The 12,206-nt window shown below is 33.3% G+C and overlaps 1 protein-coding gene across 1 annotated transcript; it reads left to right on the top strand.

The window, feature by feature from the left end:
• Nucleotides 1-6,012: 6,012 nt before the first annotated feature.
• LOC121252717 (alpha-dioxygenase 1-like) lies at nucleotides 6,013-12,206 on the top strand. The gene is made up of 10 exons (XM_041152488.1): nucleotides 6,013-6,182; nucleotides 6,412-6,675; nucleotides 8,956-9,105; nucleotides 9,288-9,421; nucleotides 9,737-9,953; nucleotides 10,153-10,298; nucleotides 10,570-10,797; nucleotides 10,950-11,152; nucleotides 11,274-11,517; nucleotides 11,715-12,206. The coding sequence occupies exons 1-10, from the start codon at nucleotides 6,060-6,062 to the stop codon at nucleotides 11,935-11,937; spliced, it is 1,932 nt and encodes a 643-aa protein (XP_041008422.1). The 5' UTR covers nucleotides 6,013-6,059; the 3' UTR covers nucleotides 11,938-12,206.

Genomic DNA, 12,206 nt, shown 5'->3' with positions numbered 1-12,206 from the left:
TCCAAATCATTATGTCCACTCCACCCAGTTTACTCAATGGCAATGAACAAATGAGTTGCACTTCCTCCAAATTAAAAACTTCTGCAATTATATCCTGATTTCAACTCTTTGACTCATCTGTAATCAGCTTTTCCACATTTGCATGCATCATAATTCAGAAGCTTTTACGAGAGATTGGACATCAAATGAAGTTCGTCTTGGTATCCATTTGTCGCCCCATACTTTTATATTTTTTTCCATTCTCTACTCTCCATAACAAACCATCTTTCAACAATCTAATTACATTCCATAAACTCCTCGAAATCATAGATGGTAGTTGTCCCAGCCATGATTCAAGTAGTTGCTCATTTCTGAAATCTTTCACCTTATACACTCTACCTATCAGTGTATTAGGCTTCTGTAAAATTCTCCAGAAGCCTTATACTAGCTATATATTCAGGTTAACAATTTTTTTTGTGTCATCACAATCTTCAAAAACTAACAATTGGCATCCAAATTACTAAATTTTGACGATTTACACACTTGGTTAAAATCTAACCATTAAGACTAGTGTACGTACCATATAAATATTATGTCTAATTTTCATCCATTTTCATAGTCAAATCAACAGTACTGGAGGTATTAATTATCAGATTTTGATATTTTATGATGTATATAGTAAAATGGTGATATCTAATTAATTTAAAATAAAATTATAATTTAAGTAAATTAATATATATATACCGCGATAAATTAAGCAATATTTGCCTTGTGGGATATTGTAAAAGAAATGCAAAACAAGCTACACTAGGCCGGTTATAAGAGAAATGTAATACATTTGATATACTAATCTATTTTTCATATAAAATGCTAATTACAAGCACTACAAAAAAATTATTTATTTGCTACAAGTTATTTACTGTCAAAATGATTATTTTTTACCAAATTAAATATATTTTCATAGCAAATAATTCATCATAAATACTCATTTTTCTTACAGTAAAATTACTGTTATTGCTATGAATAATTGACATTACATTGACATGCATGTGTGCTTTTCATAGACATAAATTTCATAGATGGACAAAGCCAGACTGGTTTGGGAGAAGGGGGTACTAGTCCGTACTGAAGCACCTACCATCGTGCATGTTAATATATAGTTGATATCACATGCATACTAGGTCAGCACTTCTCACTCATGTTAGCTATATTTAATTAAAAAAAGTAATTAAATAGAAGTGGAACCGTTAATGTCTTAATTTTGATACAATGTTTACTTGGTTCGTATCAACATATACAAAATTACATAATATTTTATTTTAGATGATAAGTAAATACAATACAGTAATCGTATAAAATAATAATACAAAATATAATTAATAAATCATAATCAAGACTAGGTCCGATCAATAGTAAAAAATGAATGGGCTAACCATTTTTCTCAGGAGGTCAAAGCAAAGCGATCATGACAATCACTGGCATTCAAAATTTACTAAAAAATTATAATATATTCTTATCGAATTAGGTAATAGACGTGGACTCCTCACCTAGAATCCTATATAAATTTGTAGTAAATTATTAAAATCTCAAGTTTTGTACAGGCTCGCCACACGAAACAAAGACCTGAATCAAACCCCGATGGCGATGGCTGCTATATATATATATATATGTATAATGTTCTATATATATATATATATAAATTCAATTTTTATATGTTTCAGATCTATAATATCAGCTTCCTGAATGAATTATGCATGGTAACATTAGGAAGTAAAAGATCCAGTCCGTCCGTTTAAATTATATGTATCTTAAAAGAACTATTTTTTATATTTTATTTTTTATTACTGAGACTCATTTTTTTTATAAAAAAAAAATTGTATGCAATTTATCTATTTAAGAGTTATTTTTAGTATTATTTAGTATTTAATAGATTAGCCGGCCGTACGTACTGATCAGTATGAGCTCAGAAAGAAGGAAATAAAGAAAGAAAAGAAAGAAAAATCAGTTCTGTTACGTTTAACCGGCGGTTTCCCACCGTCAGGTAATCGGTTGAAAAAAAAAAAAGAAAACGAAAATCAGAAAAGTATTGTAACGGAAAGTTGAGTGCACGGTAAAGACATGATCTAAAACCAATGCCATCTCTGCTTCTTCATGATGACCTTTTCCAGTGTCTATTGCAACGGAAAGTAAAGTGTACGGTAAAGACGAAGTTCTCCTCTCTCACTAAAAAGCTTTATTCAGCTTCTTTCTTCTTGCCTCTTCTCTTTCGTCCTCTCTCTTTTTGTCTGGAAGTGTTCATAGAAACTTGATTTATTTTGGGCTAAAGTGAACTTAGATTTCTAGGTGGCTCTACCTATTTCGTTAGTTTTCTTAAAACTATTTTGAAGCTGAAACTGAACCAATTTGTGAAAGTTTGAATAAATGAATTTGGATTCTACGCATGAGTGCCAAACGGATTTTACAAGTTTGCCAAAGTTTGAGAAAATGAATTTATGAAATCTAAATGTGAAAATGATTTAAAATTCAGAATCTATTAGTTTTCTTTTCTTTTTTTTTCATACTTTTTCCTACAAACCAAACAGAGCATTTGCGAATGTTTCACTATCATTTACAAAACTTACGTCACGGTCAAATGCAAAATTTGGACTCTTTTTCAGCATTGCGAAAACTGAAAATGAAAATGCAAATTTAATATCCAGAACTGAAAATGAATGAGAGGGTGGGGAGGGTGGGGGGAGAAGGGAGAATGAATGAAATCGAGGGGAAGAATGAGAGGGAGGAGAGGAAGAAAAAATTGATAGAGAGAGAGGGAATGAAATGAAGAGAGAGAAAAAAATAATAATTTTACTTATGCAGCCGGTTACCCTGGTTTCCCCAACCAGTTGTAAGTAGCGTTTTTTTAAAAAAAAATAGGTTAGCATAGCATATATTGCATGAGGTTTTGGAATTGAGTAATACTATACACTATATCACCATCTTATTTTTATTTCACTATATAAGATGTGTCATATTTATAACCATTAAATGATAAAGAATTATCTAATAAATAATTATTTAATAATAATAAATGTGTCACATCATATATAGTAGAATGAAAGTGAGGTGTATAGAATTTTCCTTTGAAATTTATTGAGCTGGTACATACTTGATCGCTCATGGATTCGGTCCGTGCATGCATGGAAATTACGGCCTACTGCTCTTCGCATGCATGCATGTAATGTCATAACTTTCTCTAATCCTGGTCTAATAATTAGGCTTGTGCAGATAAATACATAACCCGATCCATCCGGCTGACCCGACCTTGCCAATCCGATACTGTCGGGTTAAAATCATAAGCGGGTCACAATTTGTGTTTAGCAGGCAAAACACAAAATCACCCGATAACCCGCTCCCTTCTTCATCGAAAAAAGAGCTAGCCTCTCTCTCTCTCTCTCTCTCTGTCACAGACGGCATTCGGCAGCGATAGTGTGGTCACTATTAGTGGTCGAGTTGACAACGGAATTTAGCAACCCATACAGTTAAATCTCCCAAGATGAGATTCTGATCTTCTTTCTCTATTTATTTTTTAGAATCGTCCTCCAAAATAGAACATTCTTGAAAGTCCTTGATTTTTCTCCTTCTCCTACTTACTTTTCTTCTTCTTCTTTTTAAACTTCTAATAGTAGACATGGTCCACGTGGATCGGATTGGAGAGTCTGTTTTGGTGAAATGTGGTTTGATTTCTACAAGTAGGTGTGGTCCGTGTGGATGCAATCGTCAACCTCAATATTTGGGTGATTGATTGATTTCTGCAAGTGGGTTTGATTTCTTCTTTTTTGTTTTTATTTTATTTTCTTTTGTTTTATTTTTTGCATGGTTTCAGCCTTCTGGATATTACATGAGAAATAAAATTTCATGGTTCTAATTTAGCTGACTCCATCTAAACAGTAAATTTGAAAGTTAAAATTAAACTAAAACTGTTATTAGTTATTATTATGAATATAAGGATCTAAATCCCAAACAGTGAGGCTGCTTGAGTTTCTGGGTATTATATGATATTATAATTTATAACTTATATATAGATGCGTTTTAGAAATAAGAGAGAATGGCCGGTTCTTTATTAAAAAAAAAAAAAAAAAAAAAAAAACGATTAGTTTTGTCTGACCAAAAACTATGTTGGGCGGACAAGTGCACAGGCCTACTAATGATGATATAGTACAATATATTTGACAATAATTATATAATTATTGTCAAATATATTTTATTTTTTATTTAAAATATAATTATATAAAATATTATGTATAAGTTATTTTTCTTAAAATATATAATATAATAGCACACGAAAGTATACTATTCCAGCTGCAGTTTCATAACTTTCTCCAGTCGTCCTGGTCTTTTTTATTTTTATTTTTTGGAAACTAGTCGTCCTGGTCTCTGAATATATACATAATAGCACACGAAAATATACTATTCCAGCCGCAGTTTCATTTTCTCTAGCTGTCCTGGTCTTTGAATATATAATAGCACACGAAAATATACTATTCCAGATGGATGCAGCTTCTAGGTACGTAGGGAGTCCGTCGACCATTTTGAATGGAATTGACGCCTAGTTTGTTTTTATAATTTTTCTCAATTTATCTTATTTTATTTAATTTAATTATTATAATTTTTTTAAATTTTTATATAAAATAAATTAAAAAATTTAATTTTTTCAAATTTTAAAATAAAAATAATATTAAAAAATATATTAAAAGAATATTATAATCAACTTTTAACTTGAATCTTAACTTATCTAATCTCATTTGCGAAAACAAACGAGGGGGTCTGGAGGGGAGAAATAATTAGGCCTATCGAGATTAAAAGTGAGTTCGGTCTGGTCCGGTCGATCTGGAGGGAATTTTTGGGATCAGACTAAATCTATGTGGTCCAAGATTTTTCGACTTTGGATCAAATGGAACACCCATAGAGACCAGACATGTACCTATTGGTCTAGTCAATCCAGCTTAATTTTTTTTCATCTTTTTTTACAAATAAATTAATAAAAAATTATTAAAATTTAAATTAGATGAATTATTAATGTGGATTAATATCAAACGACATGGTTTTCATTATGTATTATATATTTATAGGTATAAAACGACGCCGTTCTACTTAAATTTAAATGGAATGACGTTGTTTTGTATATATACGGTATATTAAAAAAAATAGTTTTACCCATTCGGTCAGTTCAGCAGTTTGGTTCAGCTTCAAATCGGGATTGAACTGCTGAACATTAGTTCCTTCAATTTGCCACTGCAAGTCGGTTTTTGTTTAGCCCTAATCTACCTTATAAGTTAAATTATTTTTCACATGAAAATCATTAATTTCAACCTTGTACGAATCATATTAATTAATAGATCTGGTTATTCGGTGAAATGAATTAAGGGCATGTTTAGAATTAGGTTGGGAGTCTTAAAAATATTTAAATAATTTAATAAAATAAAATAATTTAATTATAACATATTAAAAACATACATTTAATACAAACTACTAATTCCTCACGTGGAGAGGAAGCCAAGCCACTCAATATCACCGATTCTGCGAGCTGAAATACCGTGTACTGCTTGTGATGGAAAAAGAAATTAAAGGACTTGGCGAAGAGAGAGAGAGAAGATCAAGAAGAACATGAAGAAGAAGAAGAAAAAAGGATTTTCTCATGTTATCATGTCGAATTATAAGTTGCATCAAATAATTACATAAAATTTATGGTCAACATGATATTTTGTTCTTCCCGGCCCGGCCAATTACATCCTTATCTCTTCGATCGAAGATCGTGTGGAAAAAGATCAAATAAAAGTATTTCAGCAGTTGAACATCTTTTGAATGGAGGCAGGTTGATATTGTGGGTGGCTAATATGGACTTGGCCTTGGTCGTAGTTTCGATCGGTCGTCCACGTGAAACAATGAAACGTAACGTGTCTGCTTTCACATACGCACGATATTGGTCCCCACACCCGACTACCTTCTGCGTACCATAAATACATGACAAACATACATCAAGTAAAAGGTACCTTGTGATATTAATAAAGAACGAAAAAGTCGTGAGCAAGAAAGTAGTGGTTATGTTTTCTGCAATAATGGCGTCGATTAGAGCTCTCATAACCGAATTTTTCCATCTGTTCATCCACAGAGATTTCCATGAAGCTGTCGCTAAGATGACTCTCATCGACCGTCTTCTCTTCCTCGTAAAACCTCATCATGACCTTATCATGTTAAACCTAAATACCTGCAGCTATATATGTTCAAATATTGCTTGACCTGCTAGCTAGCTTTACGATGATGATCATTAATACATGATTTAGTTTCTAAAAAGACTCGAAAAACACGCACTGATCTTATAGTGGGATATAAGTTATGTTTGTTTTGACGTAGTACGTACACGTACTTCATGTGTTTCATGTCATGTTCATGCAGATTGTTCACTTCATTGACAAGTTGGGCATATGGCATCGGTTACCGGTATTCTTAGGTCTCTTCTATCTGGGAATTCGCCGGCACCTTCATGAGGAGTACAACTTGGTCAACGTTGGAAGATCTACGGTTGGCGTTCGGTTCAACCCCATGGATTATCCGTACAGGACAGCTGATGGGAAATACAACGATCCCTTCAATGAAGGTGCAGGTAGTGAAGGAACTTTCTTTGGCAGAAATATTCTCCCCGTCGATCAAAAGAAGAAGGTAGTACTACTACTACTGTTTTCTTTTAATGGGCAAAATAATTTTATTACCAAGTAATAAAAACAGAAAATACATGAAGAAATTAGGAAAGGAATTTCTGACAATTATTTCAAAATATTAACAAATAAAACACAAATAAAAAAATTGTATCGAATGAGTGGTCCAGTCCCAAATTAAGGTAGGTACTGGTCCAAATTAAGGTGCATGGTCGCCATGCATAATAGTGACTGTTGGAGCAATCAAAACCAATTAGTTACTAATATTCTTAATTATCTTTTGCAATAGACTCTTCCGCGCGATGGGAGGTCTAGCCAACTGTGTCCAATCTAGCGATAGTTGAAGATTTTTAATCCTAAATATAGTTTGTGCATTCCTTAATGATGATTAAGGTACGTAGATGAGCAAAACCCACTTCTCCGCAAAACAAAATATGTACATGCATGCATGCCTGCTTGAAAAGTGAAGGGTAAGTTGGACACCTAAAGATCGATCTTGGCAGATCGAGCTTCCCAATACTTTGAAAAAACAATAGACAACCTAAATCTGATGCCCAAGTGAGACTGGAGTACTTGTTTGAAGGAACATGAGGATGTGAATAGCTATTATATATGGAGGGGGTAGGGGCGTAATCATTCAGTTCAGTCATGTTTTCGACATATTTTGTGATCGAATTGGTCTTAGTCGGTTTTGGAATTCTGAAAACCGATCCAGATCAACCTCTGAACCGGTTCATCCAAGAAATTGGAACTTTCAATTTTTTCAATTTCGGTCTAGTTCAGTTAAGTTTTACAGGTGTGATTCGGTTTTGAACCTTTTTGTTGGAGGAGCTGATCAAGCATTGGTTTCTCTATATGCATATGCAAAATCACATCTTTTGGAGATTGATTTTACATATCAAGAAAAACTCCTACATTGGATTATGTATTTTTGAGTCAAATAATAAAAAAATGTTATTATTTTATTATTATTATTTTTTTCCTAAAATTATTTTTTTGTTTTGGATTTCTTTTCATTGGTGGCAAGAGAGAGAGAGAGAGAGAGGAGAAAGAAATATTTCGAGAGAGGGTTTATTTCCATTAGTGTCGAGAGAAAAAAAATAGCAAAATAAGATTTGGAGAGTGAACAGTGCATCTTCAAATTTGAAGAAACACTGCTCATAGCTATGCAAATTTTTGGATATGCATAATCCAATGTAGTCTAATTTAAAGTCATATTATGCAAATATGTACATGCATATGTAGATGCATAATCCAATGCTATTATGCTATTATGCTAGTGCTATTAGTTTTTCTTACCCAAATGAAAAAAAAAAATTATAGAAAAAATGTGTAAAAATATACTTATTAAAACTGTATTTATCCTTGATATATATATATATATATATATATATATACATATCAAAATTGTACTATTATACTTATACCATATTATATATGTAAGTATGTAATTTAATATTAATAATTATGTTTAAGAGTAAGTTTATATCTAGAAAGTATAAATAACAAGATTACCATTTTATGTTATATTAATTTTATAATATGTATAATATATATTGCATATAATATATATAATATAAAAAATTAAATATATATATCTTGGTTCAATTTGATCTAAATCGATTTTTAAAACATAAAAACCGAGACAAAATTGATTTCCAACAAATCCAAATCGATTGTTCCTGCAAATCGATTGTTCCTGCTTGGTATCCTCCAAATGATCAATCCAATCGTATATCATAAATTGAATCCAAGAGGCTACTGTGATGTGGAATTGTTCCTAGGAGCTGATTTCTAATTTTTTTATTTTTGTACAAGTAGTTGGTCGAAAATGGAGATTGTTAAGAGGAGGGAGGAAAAGAGGGGCAACTAAGGCGCTAGATTTGGTTAGTGAGTTGAGATGAGATGAAAATTAGAAATTAAAGAAAATATTACTAAAATATTATTTTTATTTTAAAATTAAAAAAGTTGAAATATTTATTATATTTTATTTAAAAATTTTAAAAAATCATAATAATTATATGGAATGAAATAGTTTACCTGTACAACTCATATGCATGTCAATCTTATATATACATGATTAATGGCTATTGAAAACTATGATAAAACTGACAGAGTTGAAATTATTTCTTCTGAACATAATTAATGTCAACATCTTTGATATTAATACCATAAATGTCGATATGCATGTACTTATTATTTTTTTATCCTGTGTGATTAATGCTCTACTCCTTGTTTCTAGTATTTTCAATTCCAATAACAATCTGTTCTTGATAATATGCAGCTAATGAAACCAGATCCAATGGTGGTGGCCACAAAGCTGCTTGCGCGGAGAAAATTCACAGACACGGGAAAGCAATTCAACATGATAGCAGCCTCTTGGATTCAGTTTATGATACATGACTGGATTGATCATTTGGAGGATACCAAGCAGGCCTGAATCTGATTTATATCAAACACATATATATATAATATTTAATTAAGAACGTACGATCCATTTTTTTTTTTTCTTGGACTTCTTGGAAAGTTTAACAAAGCTTTAATAGTTTTCCTTTATGTAATTTTACGTGTCATTATGTGTATATATTCTTCCTAAATGTGTGCAAATTGTCGTAGATTGAGCTGACTGCACCCAAAGAAGTAGCGAGCCAGTGCCCTCTCAAGTCTTTCAAGTTTTACAAGACAAAGGAGGTTCCAACCGGCTTTTACGAGATCAAGGAGGGTGGCCTGAACATTCGTACACCATGGTGGTAAGAAAATTAGTACAAATTTGCAATATTCCAGGGTACTGTGCCAGGTTCCACACAAAATGATTTATAAATCGAAGAGCCTAGCTAGTCTTAGTACGTACATTTTTAGATCTCATATATATAAAAAATTGAAAGCATTTTCTTTCTTTGGCCAAATTTAAATGCAAGCCGAAATCATGTCATTTAAATGAATTTCCTAAACCTTTGTTAACAAAGCTGCTTGTAACATGAATGATGGTGATCAGTATTAGGGAGTACCGGAGATGATTCATGGATTTGTTTTCTCTTTTTTAAAACAATTATGAAATATATTAGGGATGGTAGCGCCATATATGGAAGCAACGCGGAAAGGTTGCAAAAAGTGAGGACTTTCAAAGATGGGAAGCTCAAAAAAGACTCGAATACTGATCTTCTTCTCCATGATCAAGATGGCACTCCGGTCTCAGGAGACGTTCGTAATGGTTGGGCAGGCCTTTCCACGTTGCAAGCCCTCTTCATTAAAGAACACAATGCAGTCTGCGACACTCTCAAGGTAATTTAGCTAGTGCATGCATGCTAGCTACAACGCTCTCAATAATTACTTGTTTTGGGTACGTGCGTACTGGCCGATGATGATCAGCCAAAGCAAGTGATCATCAATATTAATCACTACTTTTCCTGTTCGTACGTGAGTTATACGTACTCTGATCAGTTAGCTCAAGATTTATTAACTTTCATCATGATTTTTTTAGAAGGAATATCGAGACATGGATGATGAAGAATTATATCATCGTGCAAGGCTAGTCACATCGGCAGTGATTGCTAAGGTCCACACCATAGATTGGACTGTGGAGCTCCTCAAAACTGATACGTTACGTGCAGGGATGCGCGCCAACTGGTAATTAGATATAATTACTGAGATTCATCACCACCTTGTCCGTCTTTACACAATATTATACATGATGATATGATGAATTTATATGGAAAGCAAAAAGGGGGCTTATTATAATTGTGATTTATTTTTTAGACCAAAACTTATATATAAATACTCCAAATTTAGTATAGAGAAATGTAATGAATAAAATAAAGATTTCACAATATTGTTTTAGAAAATGATTCCGATCGAAAGGTTTCGGTTGTTTTAATTATAATTAACTTTTGTGATTCAGGTATGGATTGTTGGGAAAGAAATTCAAGGACACATTTGGTCACGTTGGAGGAGTCGTCTTGGGAGGTCTGGTGGGTCTAAAGAAACCCAATAATCATGGGGTCCCTTACTCATTGACCGAGGAGTTTGTTAGTGTTTATCGGATGCATGGCCTCCTACCAGATCATCTTGACCTTAGGGACATCTCGGCCTCACCCGGACCGAACAAATCTCCACCATTGATGGAAAAGTATGACATTCTCTTAAATTCACTCCCCCAAGCATCAAAAGTAGCCCGAACAATTTTCATGAAATTAAACTACTTTGTGAAATATAGCTAGCTATATAGCAATATGCATATATGTAAATTTGCCCTAAAATCATGTGTTGTTTCCTTTCTAGGGTGCCTATGGCAAATTTGATAGGTCACAAGGGAGAAAAGACCTTGGCAAATATTGGGTTTGCAAAGCAAATGGTGTCAATGGGCCACCAAGCTTGCGGAGCTCTAGAACTTTGGAACTATCCCACATGGCTCAGGGATGTCATACCACATGACGTGGATGGCCATGATAGGCCTGATCATGTGGACCTCCCAGCTCTTGAAGGTAGCAACATTAACTAATATATATCAACCGTTCATCTAATTGATTTATTTACCAGCTAGCGCGCATACATATTATTTGTCGGAGCTGATGTATATGTTCTGGTTCGTATATATCAATGCAGTTTATAGGGACAGGGAGAGGAGTGTAGCAAGGTATAATGAGTTTCGTAGGGCCTTACTGTTGATACCCATTTCGAAGTGGGAAGATCTGACAGATGATGAGGAAGCAATTCGAGTTCTTGAAGAAGTGTACGGTGATGATGTTGAAGAGCTTGACTTGCTTGTGGGCCTCATGGCAGAGAAGAAGATCACAGGGTTCGCCATTAGCGAGACAGCTTTTGTAATCTTCTTATTAATGGCAAGCAGGTAATAAAATAAATCCATTGTTAATACGTAAAGGAAGCAGCTAGCTAGCACAGCCATGCATGCTGCATATTGTTTCATATCATTGAGACTAGATCTTTGCGTCCTAATTACATGATGAAAATGAATTTTACATTAATATATCTAACGTTGAATGTACGACGTTAATTGGGTTAATATATGGGAATGAATGGATGCAGGAGGCTGGAAGCGGATAGGTTCTTCACAAGCAATTTTAATGAGGAGACGTACACGAAGAAGGGATTTGAATGGGTGAATACAACAGAGAGCCTCAAAGATGTGTTAGAGCGTCATTATCCAGAATTGATAAAGAAATGGATGAACTCTACGAGTGCTTTCACGGTCTGGGATTCACCTCCAGAATCTCACAATCCAATCCCAATCTATTTGCGTGTTCCCTAATAATATATAAGACTTATTAATCATGACTAGCTAGTCAGTGCTTGGGTTTTGGAATACCATCAAGTTCTAGCTAGCTTAGGTGAAAATATGTGTAACGTACTATATATTGCGTCAATAAGCGCCCATGCACTACCAGCTTTATAAATTTATTGGCCATGATCATCTCGTTGTTCGTTAATAAGGGAGATCAAGCTATTTGTCATTATTAATGTTACAGTACTATTAATTTACTCCAACTTTGTAATTTTAATATAGTAGTACTTGTAATT

The sequence above is a fragment of the Juglans microcarpa x Juglans regia genome, chromosome 2S (genome assembly GCF_004785595.1).
Source record: "Juglans microcarpa x Juglans regia isolate MS1-56 chromosome 2S, Jm3101_v1.0, whole genome shotgun sequence".
NCBI lineage: Eukaryota > Viridiplantae > Streptophyta > Magnoliopsida > Fagales > Juglandaceae > Juglans > Juglans microcarpa x Juglans regia.
This window is presented reverse-complemented; position numbering and strand designations above follow the sequence as displayed.

Excerpts from the sequence above, each read along its gene's own strand:
- LOC121252717 (XM_041152488.1), top strand. The coding sequence starts at position 6,060 with ATGTTTTCTGCAATAATGGCGTCGATTAGAGCTCTCATAACCGAATTT. Across the intron at positions 10,798-10,949 it reads TCTCCACCATTGATGGAAAA|GGTGCCTATGGCAAATTTGA; the intron begins GTATGACATTCT and ends TTTCCTTTCTAG. Across the intron at positions 11,518-11,714 it reads TTCTTATTAATGGCAAGCAG|GAGGCTGGAAGCGGATAGGT; the intron begins GTAATAAAATAA and ends GAATGGATGCAG.